The sequence below is a fragment of the Artemia sp. Qi Xiang Cuo genome, chromosome 5 (genome assembly GCF_049724085.1).
Source record: "Artemia sp. Qi Xiang Cuo chromosome 5, ASM4972408v1, whole genome shotgun sequence".
NCBI lineage: Eukaryota > Metazoa > Arthropoda > Branchiopoda > Anostraca > Artemiidae > Artemia > Artemia sp. Qi Xiang Cuo.
The window spans coordinates 82,485,962-82,504,953 of NC_142798.1; the positions used below are offsets into that span (position 1 = coordinate 82,485,962).

At 36.4% G+C, this 18,992-nt stretch overlaps 1 protein-coding gene across 2 annotated transcripts in view; it reads right to left on the reverse strand.

The window, feature by feature from the left end:
• LOC148952624 (major facilitator superfamily domain-containing protein 6-A-like) overlaps positions 1 to 18,992 on the reverse strand; it is a 747,865-nt gene that overhangs the window by 525,759 nt on the left and 203,114 nt on the right. Inside the window, exon 5 of one of the 2 annotated variants that reach the window (XM_089089986.1) lies at positions 10,749 to 10,841. In XM_089089986.1, the coding sequence (XP_088946112.1) occupies positions 10,749 to 10,841 (93 nt within the window). Of the gene's footprint in view, positions 1 to 10,748; positions 10,845 to 18,992 lie in introns of both variants that reach the window. The other variant, XM_089089985.1, reaches the window with a different exon arrangement.

Genomic DNA, 18,992 nt, shown 5'->3' on the forward strand with positions numbered 1-18,992 from the left:
CTCGCTCTTTTTCGCAAGGTTAATATATCTAAATTGCCTAGAAATACTATACAATTTAGTACCAAGAAGCCTATCAGCAGCTTCAACTGCTCCAACTTCACGGGTTTTTATGGACTTCAACAAGTAGGACATAGTTCGTTGACCAAGACTTTTGCATGCATTATTTACTTCCTCCCACAGTGCTTCTATTTCGACACTCTCTGCTTTTGTCATGTAATCGGTAATGTAATACGGTAATTTAGAGCCCAAATGGCCAATATATTGAACATCAACGTTTGCTTGATTAGCAATAAGTAAGGCAGGAGAAAAGTCATTTATATAACGCTCGTCATCTCTTCAAAGCAGATGATATATTCTTTTTCTTGGCTTTTTACGGTTTGTACCATGAGCCAAGCAGTCAAGGATGTCATATAATTCTGTTCGTTCCTTTGTAGGACGAGGAAAGCCAAACTTACAATACGTAACCCATCTTTCTCTTTTTCTCTTATATTTTCTTTGACAGTATGTATTACAGTGGTGCACTTGATGGTCTTTGACCAGTTTGTGAAGAGTTGGACTAGTCAATCTATTTGGTATTTCACAAGTTATAATACTATTGATATACTGAATCACTTCAGACGCTGTTGATTTCCCAATAATAGGAGCATCTTCAATCAACAATACACAATGTACATGAGATGCGCCTCGTTTCTGATACGCGATACGCCGGAAATGATCCTTAATTTTACCAAAGAAAGGATTTGTCTTTGAACAAATCAGCTCATTAAATATAGGTGTCCATTTTTTGTCAAAGTGCATGGAAACTGCAATTGGATCTAGACACTTCAACTCTGCAGGGGTCATTTTTGCCACACCAGGTAAGTTCTTATGGACAGTCCGTAAATAGTCAATAAATTCAGGAGAGTACCACTCAGCACATGAAACTGTCAGAAACAAAGTAGGTGGACCCAATTGCTCAATCATTGACTTTACTTTATAGGAAAGAGATTGAAAATACTGCTGAGATCCTCAGATTTTTGATTGAACAGAAAACAAAGTCGCTTCCATCTCTCCATCACGGGAATGAAGCCTGTCTATAAATTGACGAGCAGTTTGATTTGGTTTCACAGTCCGCAACATATGACCGACGCTATTACACATGTAAGAGAATTCTTGCAATTGGAAGCTGTGAAAAAGAAAATGTTTGTCAAGACGAAACTTAGTATGTCTGCTAAGAAGCCTTGATTTAAAATATTCTGCATTCCTAATCCGAAATGGTCTTGACTTGTCACGCAAGCCATATTTGCCTTTCGGGAAAAGATTTGGAAACACTTTTAGATCAAGTTCTTCCTGAAATAAGTCTTCGCTCTCACCTTTTAGTTTCTTGATTTGAAATTGGTCAGTACCAAGATCTTTCATCTGCTTAAAATCGTCAATGAAGTCTTTTGGAACCGCTGAATTGAGAGGCTGGACAGAAAAATGTTCAACCAATGTAAATTTTGCACTGTCTGTCAGTTTCTGAAGGATTGCAGCTTCCGGTATTTCAGGTAAATTATCAACACCAACCGCTTTTTCAGCAAGACGTGCTTCAAGTATTTTATTTAAATCTTCTAGGGTGTATGCACGTATTGTTTTATAGAGACGGTTGTTCTCTCTTAACCACAACATTGCTCCATGGACTTTTCTCAGATCTATTAGTGCAGTCCAAACACTCTTGTTGTAAGTAGGCTGACCATTGACAATGACTACAAAACTATCAATGTTAAGAAGTTTTTCAGGCTGAATATCTGCATTTGCTTGCACATCAACAGGTAGATATACTATTCTCCCCTTAAGACCGTCAACAAGTTCTGTTCTAGGTCTCTTCAATGCAGTTACTTGCCCTAGTCTGACGATCGTAAGACAAGGCATTACAAATCGAATCATTGCCATTTCAAAATTATTTAAACACTTTATACATTCCGGTGTACAGTCTATATGAAGGTTATTTAATACTGAAAGGAACATTCTCCTGACTTTTCAACATTTTCCCAGCACAGTAATCACAGACAGAGAATAAATCTATGACATCCTCTTTCCAACCTGTACAATGAATTAGCTGTTCTCTGTCATCTTTGGGTATGTCCTGTTGTAGGTGTTCTAAAATAGCGGCCATCATTACATCAAAACCTTTCTTATTTGAAAGGGATTTTAGACTCTTCAATTGGTATTTTGTCTTTATCAGCTCGCAACTGTCACAATGCATTGTGGGGTATACATCCCTGATGTTAGCTACCTTATCAAGGCTCTCACCAAATAATTTTATTATTGTATTTTCATCCACAGAAACTTTAATATTGCTATCACCGTAGATGAAGTCTTGACTATTATTACGACAGAGTCTATTTGACACTTCTTCTATATAATGACTTAGTTCCTTGTACAAGCCCTCGACTTTTAGTAGATTAATATGTTGTATAATCTTAGATTTTGATACTGCCTTATATACGCTATTAATGAAACAGGTCAAGACAGGAAAATGTGGAGCTAGTGCCCTTAGACAACGCAAATAGCTCTGACATCCCTCATTTGGGCTACAGTATAACGAATGCCCATGCTTTCTTGTGTCCCTGTAATTGATTTCACAATGAACCAAGCCGCCAAGGTAGAAATTAACCACTTTGTCAGTTGAAAATTTTAATGCTATATTATTTTCAAGGATATCAAAAAGAATTTGACATAATTCAATATCCGTCGGATAGAGCTTGCAGATATCAGGGTGACATTGCCATGTAACCTGCTGCCCAATTTTTGGTTTTGAATGTTTACTCAGATTGTTATAGGTGACTTCAGCCATCATAATTTCCTTGTCAGATCTAGATTCAGATAATTTTTCAATAGTTGTCTCGTACTTTTCAGGACAGTTTGTTCTACTACACAGAGAATTTTTTGCCAAATATTCAGTAGAACTAAAAGAACTGTTTAAAACACAGTTAGAAATGCTTTTGTCTTGAGTCGGTGTTCCAGGAATTTGTTCTAAATCATTAGTCTTACAAACACATTTACTAATAACCCTAACAGGCTCGTTTTCACCATAATTGAAAAACATTGCTTTTCCTTCGCTGTTGATAGGTATGCTTGTATAAATATTTTTATTGCTGCTACATAAACTGCAATTGCTCCTTACAAAATTAATATACGAACTTTCAAAGAAGTACGCCTCCGTATATTCAGTGTGTTGTCGAACATTTTCCATTGCATCTGTAAACTGTTCCACAGTTGCCAGTCCATACCTTGTAAGCTTTTCATTAAACTGACAACATTTCTTTTGGATATTACTATGAAGCTTTGCCAAAGCATTTCTAGCCGACATTTCAACAGCATCCGCTCTTTCAAAGAGAATTTTAATCTGTAATTTTGAATACTTTTCGTGATCCTGGTAAAATATGCGTAAAATGTTTCTCAATTTACGAAGATCAGCCTGCATTTTTGCCATCTTCTTGTATTTCTGAATATAATTTTTCCCTTTGTCCTTATGCGTTCTTCGGTACAACCTCGCAGAGAATTTAATTTTTTCATTATAGCTTTTGTCACCCCAGTATCTACCCATTATTCTGGTAGCAACTTTTTTCTTATGTTTGTTTCGGTAATCTTCATCATTATCATACCGTTCCCTGCTCTTTTGTCTAGCCTGCTCAATTGTTGTTTCTCTATAAAGTTTATCATTGTGATAACGCTCCTTGATCTTTTGTCTAGCCTGCTTAATTCTTGCTTCTCTGTAATGTTCATCATTACCATACCGTTCCTTGATCTTTTGTTTGGCTGTCTCAATTTTTGCATGTCTGTAATCTTCATCATTGTGATAACGTTCCCTGCTCTTTTGTCTAGCCTGCTCAATTGTTGCTTCTCTATAAAGTTTATCATTGTGATAACGCTCCTTGATCTTTTGTCTAGCCTGCTCAATTCTTGCTTCTCTGTAATGTTCATCATTACCATATCGTTCCTTGATCTTTTGTTTGGCTGTCTCAATTTTTGCATGTCTATAATCTTCATCATTGTGATAACACATCTTGCTGTTTTCTTTTGCTCTCTCAATTATTACTTCTCGATACGCCTGGTCGGTTGAATACCTTTGTTTTGCTCTCTCAATTATTACTTCTCGATACACCTGGTCGGTTGAATACCTTTTCTTTTTTCTTTTCAAGTTACAATCTCTGTTGTTTGTGTAGTACTCTTTTTTCAACTTGCGTATAGCCTGCTTTGATCTAACCATTATTCTTATCAAGAATGAGAGAATTTTCAGTTTTGACTTTCCTTATATACTAATTATGACGTCAAGGCGTATGACGTCATGGCGCAATGGTATTATTTCATGACGTCTTCAGAAACAACAATATAATTTCGTGTTTTTCTATTCACGTCATAGCTCTAATATAAAACTATGATGACGATCATTATTTATCTAGTAGGGTTTCAGACAAGGTAATTCTAATGATGTACTTTTGTTTTGATCTGACTCTATTTTTAGGAGTTTTGGGTTTTTATATTTCTTAGCATTGGACTGATCGTCTCTTACTAGGTTGCTAGCTACTGCTGCAACCCAAATTCACATATATATTTATTTATGAGAGGCAGCCTGGCCGAGTGGTCCAAGGCACTGGTGTTAGCCACCAGTCTCTTCAGAGGCGTGGGTTCAATTCTTACCGCTGGTATACGATTATGTTTGAAACACTGCAGTGTGAAAAGACATCAAATGCAGTTTTTGGTGGAAAAATTTATTCTCTTTTAGAAATAATTTATTTTAGTTACTATAGATTTTTAACCCAAATAATTTCCTTTAAAATGAGCTATTGAACAACCCTCTACGATGTTCCAGTGCCAAGCTATCTCTGGATACAAAAAAAGAAAAAAAAAGAAAAAAAAAGAAAAAATATCCCGTTTAGGCAGAATGTTGTAGTAGCTACCACTTTTCTTGATTTTCAAGCCAATATATTTCCCTTGCTGTTCAAGCCAAGGGACAGAAATTTTACTATGCAGGGGTTTCGAACAAGGCGGTTCTAATGGTGTACTTTTTGTTTTGATCTGACTCTTTTTTTAAGAATTATGGTGTTTTTATATTTCTTAACATTGGACGTGATCGTCTCTTACTAGGTTGCTAGCTACCGCTGCAACCCGGACAATATTCTTCGCTGTTTGAAAGATGCACAGCCAATGGCCTGTCTTCAAAGTCGATGGACTGCTATTAACAATGATTAGGGTATTGTTACCACTCGGAATTTTTTCAATGAAGTCGATGGTAGTCGATGGTATGAAATATATTAAAAAATTGAATTTTTTGGTCTGAGAATACATAGTAAATTCCACATCGGGTAGTTAGAATCTAACCAAAAATAAAACTAATTTTAACATTTTAAGGTATTTTTCTAGCTTAAATTGAAATATTCAAACTATTGCTCAGATACCATGGATATTTTGCATTTTACACAAGCTGCAAAGAACGCATAAGGCCAAAATTAAAAATTATATTCAGAAGTCCAAAAACATGGCAACAATGCTGGCTGATCTTAGTAAATTTAGAAAAATTTTACGAATGTTTTACCGGGATTACGAAAAATATTCAAAATTAAAGATTAAAATTATCTTTGAAAGAATGGATTTTGTTGAAAAGTCAGCTAGAGATGCTTTCGCAAAACTTCATAGTAATATCCAAAAGAAATGTTGCATGTTTAGTGAAAAGCTTCCAAGGTATGAACCGGCAACTGTGGAACAGTTTACAGATGTAATGGGAAATTTTATACATCACTGTGAATATATGGAGGCATAATTGTTCTTTACTTAGTTTCAGCTTTAATTCGATTATCCAGACTTTATGTACTAACTACATCCAAAGACTATGACGTCATTGATTAATATTGTATATAAAAAATTAAGTTTTTCGTAAAAAAAAATAATTTAAAAAAAAATTAAGTACAAATGGCGCTAGATCTAGAGATTTCCTTTAAAATGAGCCATTGAACAACTCTCTGCGATGTTCCAGTGCCAAGCTATCTGTGGAAAAGAAAGAAAGAAAAAAATATCCCGTTTGTGGAGAATAATGTGGTTAAATTCAATTTTCTTGATTATCAAGCCAATATATTTTCTTTGTTATTCAAGCCGCAGGGCGGTAAGTTTCCTTTATAGGGGTTTCGGACAAGGCGGTTCTAATGGTGTACTTTTTGTTTTCTGATACGCTGAATCTGACGTTGTTATTTTCATTAAAATTCTTCCACTTGTAGGGGATGTTTCCCCCCTGTTTAAAAAATCAAGTAAATTTCATCAGGCTTGTTGCCTTTGATGAGTAATACTAAACTTAACAAAATTTATATATTTATAATCAGCATTATAAACACATTCTTTTGATACATTTATTGACATCAAAATTCCGTTTTTAAAAGTTTCGATTACTATTGAGCCGTATCGCTTGTTTTTTTATTGTTTTTTTTTTATTACGTATATGTTATTACGTATATGAGGGGGTTCTGCCCTTAGTCAATACCAAGCTCTTTACGTTAAAAGTTAAAAAAAAATTTTATTAACAAAACCCAGAATCACAAAGGCCGTTTAATTAGAATAGAGAGCTCTTTTGAAAGCACTAAAAAAAAACTGTAGCTTAAAGAGCGAGGTATTGACTTGGAGGAGAACCCCCTCACATACGTTATAATTTCTGTTCGTTTTAAGTTCTAATATTCCTTCTTACATTTCAGTTGAAAAAACTTGGTTTTTTTTAATTTAATTTCTGATCGTTTTTTAAATAATGCTTGGAAATCCGGCGCCCCCTTCATAGAAATGTCCCTTACCCCAAAGAAACATCCTCCACGGAAATATTCTCCAGAGTAACTCCCTCCTCTAGCCCCCCTCCAGAAAAAATCCTTCCTGAAAATGGTTGTATACTTCCCAATAACCAATAAATAATGCTGGCAAGTCCGGCGCCCCCTTCATGGCGATTTCCCTTCCCCCATGAAAACTTCCTTCATGAACAGATCCTCCAACATAACCCCCGCCCCACCCTTCCCCCCCACTAGCAGAAAAAAAACCTCCGGAAAATTTCTGTATACGTCCGAAGAACCAATACTATATGTTAACATTGGGTAACGTTCATATCTTTTAGCCCACCCTCTGGGTACTTCAGGGGATTAAGTCATCCCAAAAGACATATTTATCATATTTTCGACCATGCTGAACAAAATGGCTATCTCAAAATTTTGATCAGGTGACTTTTGGAAAAAATAAGCGTGGGAGGGGGTCTATTTGCCCTCCATTTTTTTTTGTCAATTAAAAATGGAAAAATAAATTTTAATTTCAGTTACAATTTCCCCCCCCAATATTTTCTTGTAAACATGGGTCTTTAAGATCACCCCTTGGTGAAAAAAACACAAAAAAACAAAAAAAAAAAACAAATAAAAACCCAACCGTGATCTTTATTCTGGCAAAAAATGCAAAAATCCACATTTTTGTAGATAGGAGCTTGAAACCTCTACAGTAGGGTTCTCTGATACGCTGAATATGATGGTGTGATTTTCATTAAGGTTCTATAACTTTTAGGGGTCTTTCCCCCTTTTTTTGAAAATCAGCCAAATTTTCTCAGGCGCGTAACTTTTGATGGGTAGCTCTAAACTTGATGAAAGTTATATATTTGAAATCAGCATTGAAATCTGATTCTTTTGATATATCTATTGGCATCAAAAACCCGTTTTCTAGAGTTTCGGTTACCATTGAGCCGGGTCGCTCCTTACTTACAGTTCGTTACCACGAACTGTTTGATTTCATTTTTTGTTCTACTGTCTTGGTTATATTCAGTTGTAAAGTGGCTGACAGTCCAGCTTGTATGTTTTTACAACTTAGCTAAGGTAAGCACCGTTAAAACTGGCTCTAGATACTTCTGAAGGCAGCGATTACCTTTGCTAGGGACAAGCGCTTACCACCTGCTAATCAAACTGCTCATGATAAAGAATAATAAAGAAAGAGCTGGGTAACTATAATTATAAAACCTAAGCTGGGTAACTACACTTGATTAGAAATAACCCTCTTTTATAACATGTAAAAAACTTACAACAGGTTGATGCCTCTTTTACAACAAATTACAACATTTAAAAGGAGTTAAGTTCGAAGTTATTGACATAATTCAGTCTGTATAATTTTAGAATAAGGGGCTAAACATCTTCAAAAAAAGGGGGGGGATAAAATGAAGATAAAATTTTTACATTAAAACTCTATATATTTCTGGAAAATATATGATGGAAGTCCCAAGCCCCTTTGCCCCAAAAGACAAAATTTAGGATTTTTCAAGAAAATGATAGCCACAAATCAGCACTTTATTTTTCCTTTCCTTTTTTACCAGGGATGAGCAGATTGAATCCGTGGTTGTAGAATATCGTGAGAGGGATTGTTCAGGTTTAATTTTAAAATTCAAGTGACCTATTAAAAAACAAAAAAAAAATCAAGCCACAGCAAAATTCCAATTCTTGTGGCAAAAGGACAATTTTGTCATGACTAGGACCAAAATGCAATCAAGTGAAATTTTGAGATAGCCAATCAATTTCAACTGCCAAAAATCTAACTAGCAAATCTTGCAAGTATTGGAGATCATACTGAAGTGAGGTGGCGCATTCATTTTTAAACATAAAGTAAAAAAAAAATTGGAGGCTTATTATGCACCGTTTATTCAATGACTGGCTAAAGAAGTGCCGCTCCGTTTGGCTTTGAATTCGCAATAGCATAGTTTCATCAAATTCTTGTCGCTTTTTTCCGATTGCTTAGATATTTAGTCCTTGGATTGAGCTCTCGCAGCTAGTCTTGAGCTCTCACATAACTCTTTGGTACCCCCCCCCCTCTAAGTTGATATGATAAAGCTACTCAATTCGTATGGATCACAGATCCACTGACTCGAGAGAAATAACAGACGTCTACGACGGTTTCTATTTATAACTTCAACAAAAGCCCTTTATGCACATGAACCCCCGTCTCAAAGGGTTTTTTGTTGGAGAGGGGAGCCACTTTTTCAGTGGATATTATAAATATTAAAGCACACGTATGCATAAAATTAAACTTTCGCATTGGGGGATCAAGGTTGGTGGGGACAACTGTATTTTCTTACGTATTTAAGTTAACCCTAGATATGATATTAAAATGGACAAAAACTAAAGAAACACTAATTTTTTTTTTCTTTTAAGGGAAAGTGAAGAAAAATATTTGACCCTGGAATCACCTTTTGTTCCTTTCTCTTTACATAAGAATGTAAACATATCATAGAGGCTTATCGTATTCTTAAAATACACATATATCAAAAATTGGCAATTTTTATAAGCTATGGCCTCTTGTCCAAGAGCCACGGAAGCAATGTAATTTCGAAAGACATATATCTTTGCAATCAGCCAATCGTCCCAACATGCACTTTTCTGTAGCATTTGGCTCACCTTTGACCAAGTACTTACAGTAATAGGCTCAAAAGTGATATAAGAGCAAAATGTTTGCTGGCCTCTCCAATTTTGTGTCCTTTTTGGCCTCTTCCCTCTTCAAAATTATTTCCTCCCAACAATTTCGTACCATACAATCTTTCAACTACGATCCTTGAAAACTTTAAGGTGATCGGAATAATTAGCTGTTGGCCCTTTTTTGGGCCACTCTTCTGGAGAGGGACCATTTACTTAGATGGATTTTTATTGTTTGTTAGGGCCCATTCTGCCCAAAGAACTTCTGCTTTGTATTTCAGCCTGTTGGAGAAAAGAGTTTGTAGACTTTTTTGGGCCAAATTTTCTGACGAACTAACATTGTCTTTAACTTCTCTTCAGAGAATTGATATCCTATTGATTTTTCTGTGACGTGGCTTCGAGACACTAACTATGGTTTTAGTAGTCTGCTGGTTGAATGAGCAGCTTTTAGATGACTGTCCAGAGAAACAAAAAAAAATTATTGTTGTCTAAAAATTGAATTTTAAATTAACTTAATTTTAAATAGCTCGAATAAGAAACTTGAGATTACTTATATAAAATCCAGAGAGTGCCAGAGAGTAGATAGGCTAATTTTGAAAAGAAAATCCAGATAACTAGTAATGGCTTCAAGTTTCACAGTTTCTGTGAATTATTTATCACAGACCTGAGCCTGTAGGTGCATTGGAGAATACTGAGGGACAACAAAGTCACAAGCCAAGCAAAGATTCATTTGAAGAGGCCAAAGACTAGAGCTGCAAGTCAAGTTACACAATGGTCATTTGCAAAGGTCAAACACTTGAGTGAACTTCAAAGCGGAGTAACGCTCACTGGCAACGAAGTATGTCAACTCAAAAGGTGCATGGGTGCTTTTGGCTTAACTGGTTCTCTGTAGCACATGTCATAAGTTGAAGAAAGTCTAGGTATAGCACCTGTGACAGAATTATCTACCCGTCCAAAGAAGGTATTCCGGGCAAGGCCGTATCCAGGGGGCTTAGGGGGTTTGAATCTTCACCCCAAGAAAGGTTTACTTGACTCGTACAAACGTAACAAAAATGAACATAAACAAATTTTTGATCCTTTTTTTAATTCTTTTGTATCCCCCCCTCCCCCGAACAAAATCCTGGATACGGTCAGGGGTAAAATTAATACCTTAAGTTCTTTTACTAATCTTTGCATTTGGCTTTCCAGAATATAATGAAATTCTTGTCAAGATTTTGATTTTGTGGTTGCGAGAAACCATAACAAGATCGATAAAATTGTCTTTTCAAAAGTTTCATAAGTGCTTAGAATAAAACCTTAGTTAAATATTACAAATGAACATACCTCCAAAATACAGGAAAAGGGCGCATTTTAGCAGAACCAGATTGTGATTTATCTTAAATTTGGACTTGGCCTGTTGGAGAAAACCTGTAGCTTCTTCTGAAAAATTAAAAGGATTAAAAATCAAAAATATTGCAGCAGGAAATCAACTATGAACCTCATTGCTTAAAAAAAAACAATTTCCACCTTTTCACCTACTATAAGCTCCTGCCAAGGTCGTATTCAGGGTAGGGGTTAGGGTGTTTGCTTTAACATAATATCCAAATGCTTGTCCAGCTTGTAAAAACGCAATAAAAATGCATAAAACATATTTTTTTGTGTTTTCAAAAATTTTCTTGTATACACCTCCCCGAACAAAAACGTTGGATACGGCCCTGGCCCCTGCTTTGTTGCATTTCCTTAGAATAAATAATCATAGTACTTTTTGGACGCAAACTCACTTGTAAAGTTCCCAGGTCTGCTGCGGGAAAAAACTTGTACTCATACAAAAAGAAAGCAATAACTCACTTGTCTTAATCAGCTTGCTAAATACCGGGGTTTTTGTGACACTGTTACCAGGAACGTTGAACAGGTAACATGTTACAATTGTCTCAGCAAATTATAAGCTTCATGGTTAACGGGGTCTACATATATTGTACATACTTTAATTGCAATAAAAAAAAGCATGAACTTATATTTGAAATATATCCAAAATTAGTAAAACCGTAGAAAGCAAGTCCATTCTTGATTCAGTATATCGCATACATTTTGTTTATTTCTTCTTATTTTTTAGTAGCTGAATTGTAACTCAACTTCAGCCTCGATTCACTCTTAAACTGTAACCATAACCTTGTCACTCTTATGCCATATTAAATAAAAAAAAAACAAGTTTTTTAAACTGAAAGTAAGGAGCGACATTAAAACTTAAAACGAACAGAAATTATTCCGTATATGAAAGGGGCTCTCCCCTCCTCAACGCCTTGCTCTTTGCGCTAAAGTTTGACTTTCTCATAACTCTATTTTTTAAAACAATAAAAAAGTTTAGCGTAAAGAGCGAGGCGTTGAGGAGGGGACATCCCCTTTCATATACGGAATAATTTCTGTTCATTTTAAGTTTTAATGTCGCTCCTTACTTTCAGTTTAAAAAACTTGTTCTTTTATTTAATTTCTGATCGTTTTTTAGTTAATGCAGCTTTTATTTTGGCTCACCGTCAATGAAAAAGTAAACAAAATTTTTCATAAAAATTTTACTTTTCTTTTGCTAAATGGATGTCTCTAAATTTGGTTATGACGTAATTTACGAATTAACTTACGTAACTAACTTCTGTATTCGTATATTTTTCTTCTGGCAAAAAATACAAAATTTCAGATTTTTGCAGATATGAGCTTGAAACCTATGTAATAGGGTTTTCTGATACGCTGAATCTGAAGGTGTGATTTTCATTAAAATTGTTTCACTTGTAGGGGTTGTTTCCCCCTCTTTAAAAAATCGGCTAAATTTTCTCAGGCTCGTAGCCTTTGATGAGTAATACTATACTTAATAAAATTTATATATTTAGAATCAGCATTATAAACACATTCTTTTGATACATTTATTGACATCAAATTCCGTTTTTAAAAGTTTCGATTACTTTTGAGCCGTATCACTTGTTTTTTTTTATTTTTTTTTTTTATTACGTATATGTTATTACGTATATGAGGGGGTTCTACCCTTAGTAAATACCAAGCTCTTCACGTTAAAAGTTAAAAAAAAAAATTTGATTCACAAACCCCTGAATCACAAAGGCCGTTTAATTAGAATAGATAGCTCTTTTGAAAGCACTGAAAAAACTGTAGCGTAAAGAGCGAGGTATTGACTTGGGGGAGAACCCCCTCACATACGCTATAATTTTTGTTCGTTTTAAGTTCTAATGTTGCTTCTGTATACTTCCCAATAACCAATACTTTATGTTAATATTGGGCAAAGCTCATAACTTTTAGCCCTCCCCCTGGGGACTTTGGGGGATTAAGTCATCCTAAAAGACATATTTATCCTATTTCCGACCATGTTGAACAAAATGGCTATCTCAAAATTTTGATCGGGTGACTTTGGGAAAAAAATAAGCGTAGGATGGGGCCTAGTTGCCCTGCATTTATTTTCGTCACTTAAAAAGGGCACCCCACCCCCCACTACCAGAAAAAATTCCCCCTGAAAACGTCTGTATGCTTCCCAATAACCAATACTATATGTTAACATTGGGTAAAGTTCATAACATTCAGCCCTCCCCCTGGGGGCATCAAGGGATTAAGTCATCCTAAAAGACATAATTTCAATACTTTCGACCATTCTTAACAAAATCGCTATCTCAAAATTTTGATCAGATGACTTTGGGAAAAAATGAGCGCGGGAGGGGGTCTAGTTGCCCTCCATTTTTTTTGGTCACTTAAAAAGGGCACTAGAACTTTTAATTTCCGTTCCAATGAGCCCTCCCACAATATTTTAGGACCACTGGGTCGATACGATCACCCCTGGGGAAAAGAAAAAAAAAATAAACACGCATCCCTGATCTTTCTTCTGGTAAAAAATGGAAAATTCCACATTTTTGTAGATAGGAGCTTCAAACCTCTACAGTAGGGTTATCTTATACGCTGAATATGATGGTGGGATTTTCATTAAGGTTCTATAATTTTTAGGGGGTCTTTCCCCCTTTTTTTGAAAATCAGCCAAATTTTCTCAGGCACGTAACTTTCGATAAGTAAGATTAAACTTGATGAAACTTATATATTTGAAATCAGCATTAAAATCTGATTCTTTTGATGTATCTATTGGTATTAAAATTCCGTTTTTTAGAGTTTCGGTTACCATTGAGCCGGGTCGCTCCTTATTTACAGTTCGTTACCACGAACTGTTTGATTAGATAAAAAAACAGGTTTTTTTTTAACTGAAAGTAAGGAGCGACATTAAAACTTAAAACGAACAGAAATTATTCCGCATATCCGCATCCCCTCCTCAATGCCTCGCTCTTTATGCTAAAGTTTTTTATTGTTTTAAAAAATAAAGTTGTGTGACAGATTAAAACTTTAGCATAAAGAGCGAGGTATTAGGGAGGGGACAGCCCCTTTCATATACGGAATAATTTCTGTTCTTTTTATGTTTTAATGTCGCTCCTTACTTTCAGTTTAAAAAACTTGTTTTTTTTATTTAATTTCTGAACATTTTTGAATTAATGCAGCTTTGATTTAGGTTCACCGTACTTGTATAATTAAAACGAAATTCGCATATTAATTTTCCTTTTTTTGGCTAAATGGCTTTCTCGAAATTTTGTTCTGACATAACTTACAAATTAACTTACGTAACGAATTTCTATATTCTTATATTTTATTACGTATATTAGAGATTTTTCCCCCTAGTCAATACCTTGGTCTTTACGCTAAAGTTCAAATTTTGTTTGAATCACAAACCCCTGAATCACAAAGGCCGGTTAATGAGAATAGATAGCTCTTTTGAAAGTAATAAAAAGGAAACTTTAGCGAAAAGGGCGAGGTATTAATTAGGGGGTGACTACTATTATGTGCGTAATAATTTATGTTCGCTTTAAGTGTTAACATTGCACCTTGATTTCAGTAGAAAAAACTTGTTTTTTTTTATTTAATTTCTGATTGTTTCTCTAAAAGTTCAAGGAACTTTATCACATCTGTGCGTTAGTTGTCCACTCTCCCAAGAACAAATCGGCTAAGAACGTATCCTCCTCCGTAACCCCCTCCACTGACCCCCCCCCTCCCCCATCAAAAAAAAAAACCTCCCGAAACGTCTTTATACTTCCCATTAACCAATACTATATGTTAACAATGGGCAAAGTAACTTCCATAACTTCCAGCCCTTTCCCCGGGAACTGTGGGGGATTAAGTCATCCTCAAAGACATATTTATTAGATTTTTGACTATGCTGAACAAAATGGCTATCACAAAATTTTGATTGGGTGACTTTGGGAAAAAAATGAGCGTGGGAGGGGGCCAAGTTGCCCTCCAATTTTTTGATCACTTAAAACGGACACTAGAACTTTTAATGTCCGTTCAAATGAGCCCTCTTACGATATTGTATGGCCACTAGATCGACACGATCACCACTGGAAAAAAAAAAAAAAAACTAAACACGCATCCGTGATCTTTCTTCTGACAAAAAATACAAAATTCCACATTTTTGAAGATAGGAGCTTAAAAGTTCCGCAGTAGGGTTTTCTGACACGCTGAATCCGATGGTGTGATTTTCATTAAAATTCTATAACTTTTTGAGGGTCTTTCCCCCTATTTTCGAAAATAAGGCAAATTTTCTCAGGCTCGTAACTTTTGATGGGTAAAATTAAATTTAATCAAACTTATATATTTGACATCAGCATAAAAATAATTCTATTGATGTATCTATGGGTATCAAACTTCCGGTTTTTAGAGTTTTGGCTACTATTGAGCCAGGTCGCTCCTTACTTACAGTTAGTTACCACGAACTGTTTGAAAATTAAACCCAAGTTATTCGGCAGTACTAAGAAATATCATATACCAAGATCCAAGAAATATAATCCAATAATAAAAAAATAACGTAAAATCATCACAAGCAACAGACTCAGGCCGCATAATATGCTCCGACAGCTCTCATGTTGCCCACGGGCCGTATATATTTGCTTGGCTCTTCCGTTATCTGTGTTTCCGAGGTCCACCGGCAAGATCTTAATTTATTGAGGGTTCCTAACTTTTCTTCTTTTATTAAACTTCGGCCTGATGACCATCCTCTTAGCGAAAAAAGAGGAGGAATTTTTACCCTCATGCACAAAGATCTTAAACTTCAGCTTTTAAATTTACGTTTTATTTGAGATAATGAATAATCTTTTTGGTAAAACGCAAAACATAAGCGACTCCCTAGGTCGCTCTCTGCCGTAGCGGTGTGCTTACTTACTTAAGGCTCCTGTCACGTTGGGGGTGGCGTAGAAAGCGTCGCAACTCTGCTCCTCCAGGCTGACCAGTCTACTGCTATTAACGGGGCCTCTTCGATAGTGATGTTAGCTATCTCAAGGAATTTGTTGAGGATATCCTTCCACCTTGTCTGAGGTCTGCCCCTCGGGTGAGACCAACCATTAGCTTTAGCGTCAAAATCGTAGACTATTCGGGTTGGGGTAGTCGTCGGCATACGCAGAAGGTGTCCGAACCATCTGAGAGTACGGTGCGCTATTTGGACGGAAAATGGCACTTGGGAGGTGAGTGCGAGCAACCTTGAGTTGCTTACAAAATCTTCCCATCGAAGTACCTGAATCCGAAGGAGCTGTTTCGTCTGGAAGACGTCTATCATGCTGAGGATTGTTGATTTGAGAGGCCAGGTTTTCGCTGCATAGAGGGGGACAGAGCCTACGGATGCATTATAAATTCGCATCTTCGTGCGCCAAGATATACGCGGAATTCTCCAAAGATTGTTGAGCCTTCCGACGATAGACGAGGCTTTTGAATCTCGGCTGCACACCTCTTCCTCTATAGAGCCTTCATTAGACAGCACGGAGCCAAGATAAGTGAAGTTCTTTACAACTTCAACAGGAGCTCCGCAAACAGTTATGTTCTCAGGGGGCGAGACTGGGCTTGGGGGCTCAATTGCCATTATCTTCGTCTTAATCCAGTTCATTTTCAGCCCCACTTTCGCTGCCTCTTCCTCTATGACTTCCAGAGCGTCAGTCAACTGGTCGATCGAGTCAGCAACGAGACAAAGATCATCTGCGAAGTCAGCGTCCGTCAGAACACGATCTCCAAACTGCAGACCAAAGGGCAGGCGATTTGTTGTTCGTTATTCACCTGGTCAGCCAGCTGCAGCAAGAAAAGCATTTTGGGAGAAGCTGCAGGAATCGACAGAATACGTCCAGAGAACTAACCCATATTTTGGAGTAGTAATGCAAGGAGATGCTAGCGAACTCGATAGCAAATCGTTGGCCAGGTCACTTAACCTTAAAACTCTAGTCAATTTCCCAACAACTAAGGGGAATACTTCTCTGGATGTAATCCTGACAAATCTTTCGGAATGTTACGTGAATCCAAGTAAACTAGCACGACTTGGTAGAAGTTATCGTTATATGTTACAGTGGAACCCCTTGGAAAAAGTAAAAATTAAATATTCAGTAACCGAAGTTACTTCAAGGCCGATTACTGACCATGGTCTGCTGCAATTCGGTGACTGGATAACGGGAGAAAATTGGGTCGCGGTTTCCTCAGCTAAAGACTTGGATTCCCAAGTAGAAGAATTCTATAATAAGGTAAATTCAAAATTTCTCGAGTGCTTTCCCGAACGTAAGACTAAATTCTGTTCTAGTGATAAACCATAAGTAAATTCAAAAATAAAGCAACTGATAAAACATAAATTGCACATAATAAGGAAAGGTCAAGAGAACCAAGCAAAACAGTTGGCAAACCAAATAAAATGGAAAATCAAAAAGGCACAAGCAGTTTTTCAGTAAAGTAAAAAGTCTTACTGGCAAAAGTTCTCAAAAAGTTGACTTCATGAAGGAGGAGCCTCTAGAGAAAACTGCGAATGATTTAAATGCCCATTTTGCTTCAATTGTGCCGTCTTACCCCCCCCCCATTCCACCTGAAGATCCTCCAGTAAATTTAACTACTTCTTCAGATGATAATTTAATTGCTGATATTTCATCGACAATTATAATCCGTAAACTCTCTTCATTAAAAAGAACTTCCGTTGCCCCTTTTGACATTCCAGTTGCTCTCATTAAAACATTTGCTAAAGAATTATCATTTCCCCTTCAGATAATTTTCAATAATATAACAAAAACAGTATATTTTCCAAAGAAATGGAAGATAGGGTTTATTACCCCCATTCCAAAGAAAGGAGCAGCTAATCATTTCTCTGGTGTCCGGCCGATCACAGTTACGTCAGTTTTTAGCAGAATTTACGAAAGCTTTGTTTCCGCATGGCTGAAAAAATATTTTTTTAAAGTAACTGATCGAAAGCAATTTGGTAACATCCCTAAGTGTTCGACAGTTCATTACCTCGTTAATTTAATTGATTGATATAATTGATTTTATTTTAAAACACCTGGATGAACCTGGAAAATGGATAAATTTAATTGCAATTGATTTCAGAAATTCTTTTGGCCTTGTTGATCATAAAATCCTTTTAGAAAAAAATGGTGGAAAAAAATATACCCAGCTTTATTATTAAAATCATCAAAAGCTTCTTAATAAATAGAGAGCAAATTGCGAAGTATAAAGACAAATTTTCAACTTCTCTGCCAGTTTTTTGTGGAATTCCACAAGGAACTGTGATTGGGCCGCTGGGCTTCCTCCTCATGATAAATGAAATTGCTGCTGAGCTGGAGGACAGATGGAAATATGTTGACGACTTGTCCTTAACAGAAATTGTACCTAAGGATTGGAAGAGCAATGCTGCTGGTTTCATCGACCAAGTTACCTCAGAGGCGGCTGAACTAAACATGGTCGTGAATAAAGACAAATGCTCGGTCACGACATTTTCTTTTCTTCGGAATACTCAACCGTCTTTCGAACCTCCTGTAGCTTCTGAGCTAATAAGCCATAAGCCAATAACTTTACTTGGTGTGGTGATTTCTTCTCACCTTTCATGGCGGGAGAATAAAAAGACAATTGTAAAAAAAGCTAACTGCGCAATCCAAATGCTAAAAACACTGAAAAAATTTTGAGTTCCTAAGGACAAGCTGAAACTAATATTTTACACTTTCATCCGCCCCTTAGTTGAATATGCTTGTCTGGTTTGGCACTTTGCCCTTACCCAGGATGAAACTGATAAAGTAGAACGAGTTCAGAAGAGATCACTGCAAATCATTTATGGCGGTTCCCCTCTACCTTACTCCTCTTACCTCAAAGAATTTAAACTTGAATCCCTATCTTTCCGCCGAGAAAGATTATGCCAAAGATTTGGCTCCTCCCTCCTTCAACATCCCATCTACCGATCATTCCTTCCCCCACCTTTTGTCCCTATGAGATCTCGTCCCCCCAGGGAAGTGGCTGAGAAGGTTCCGAAACTAACCCCAGTCCACTGTAACACCATGCGCTACAGTGAAAGCTTTGTGCCAAGCTGTGATATATTACAATGATCTCTAGTGTTTTTATTCTTTAGTTTATTTTATCCTGGCGAAGTTTTAGCAGACAATTTTATTCTCAATGTCAGGTGTTTTTATCCTTTAGTTTATTTATCCTGACGAAGTTTTATCAGACAACTTTATTTCGCTAATTATGACTAAGAGACATCATATTTGGGCTTTGCCC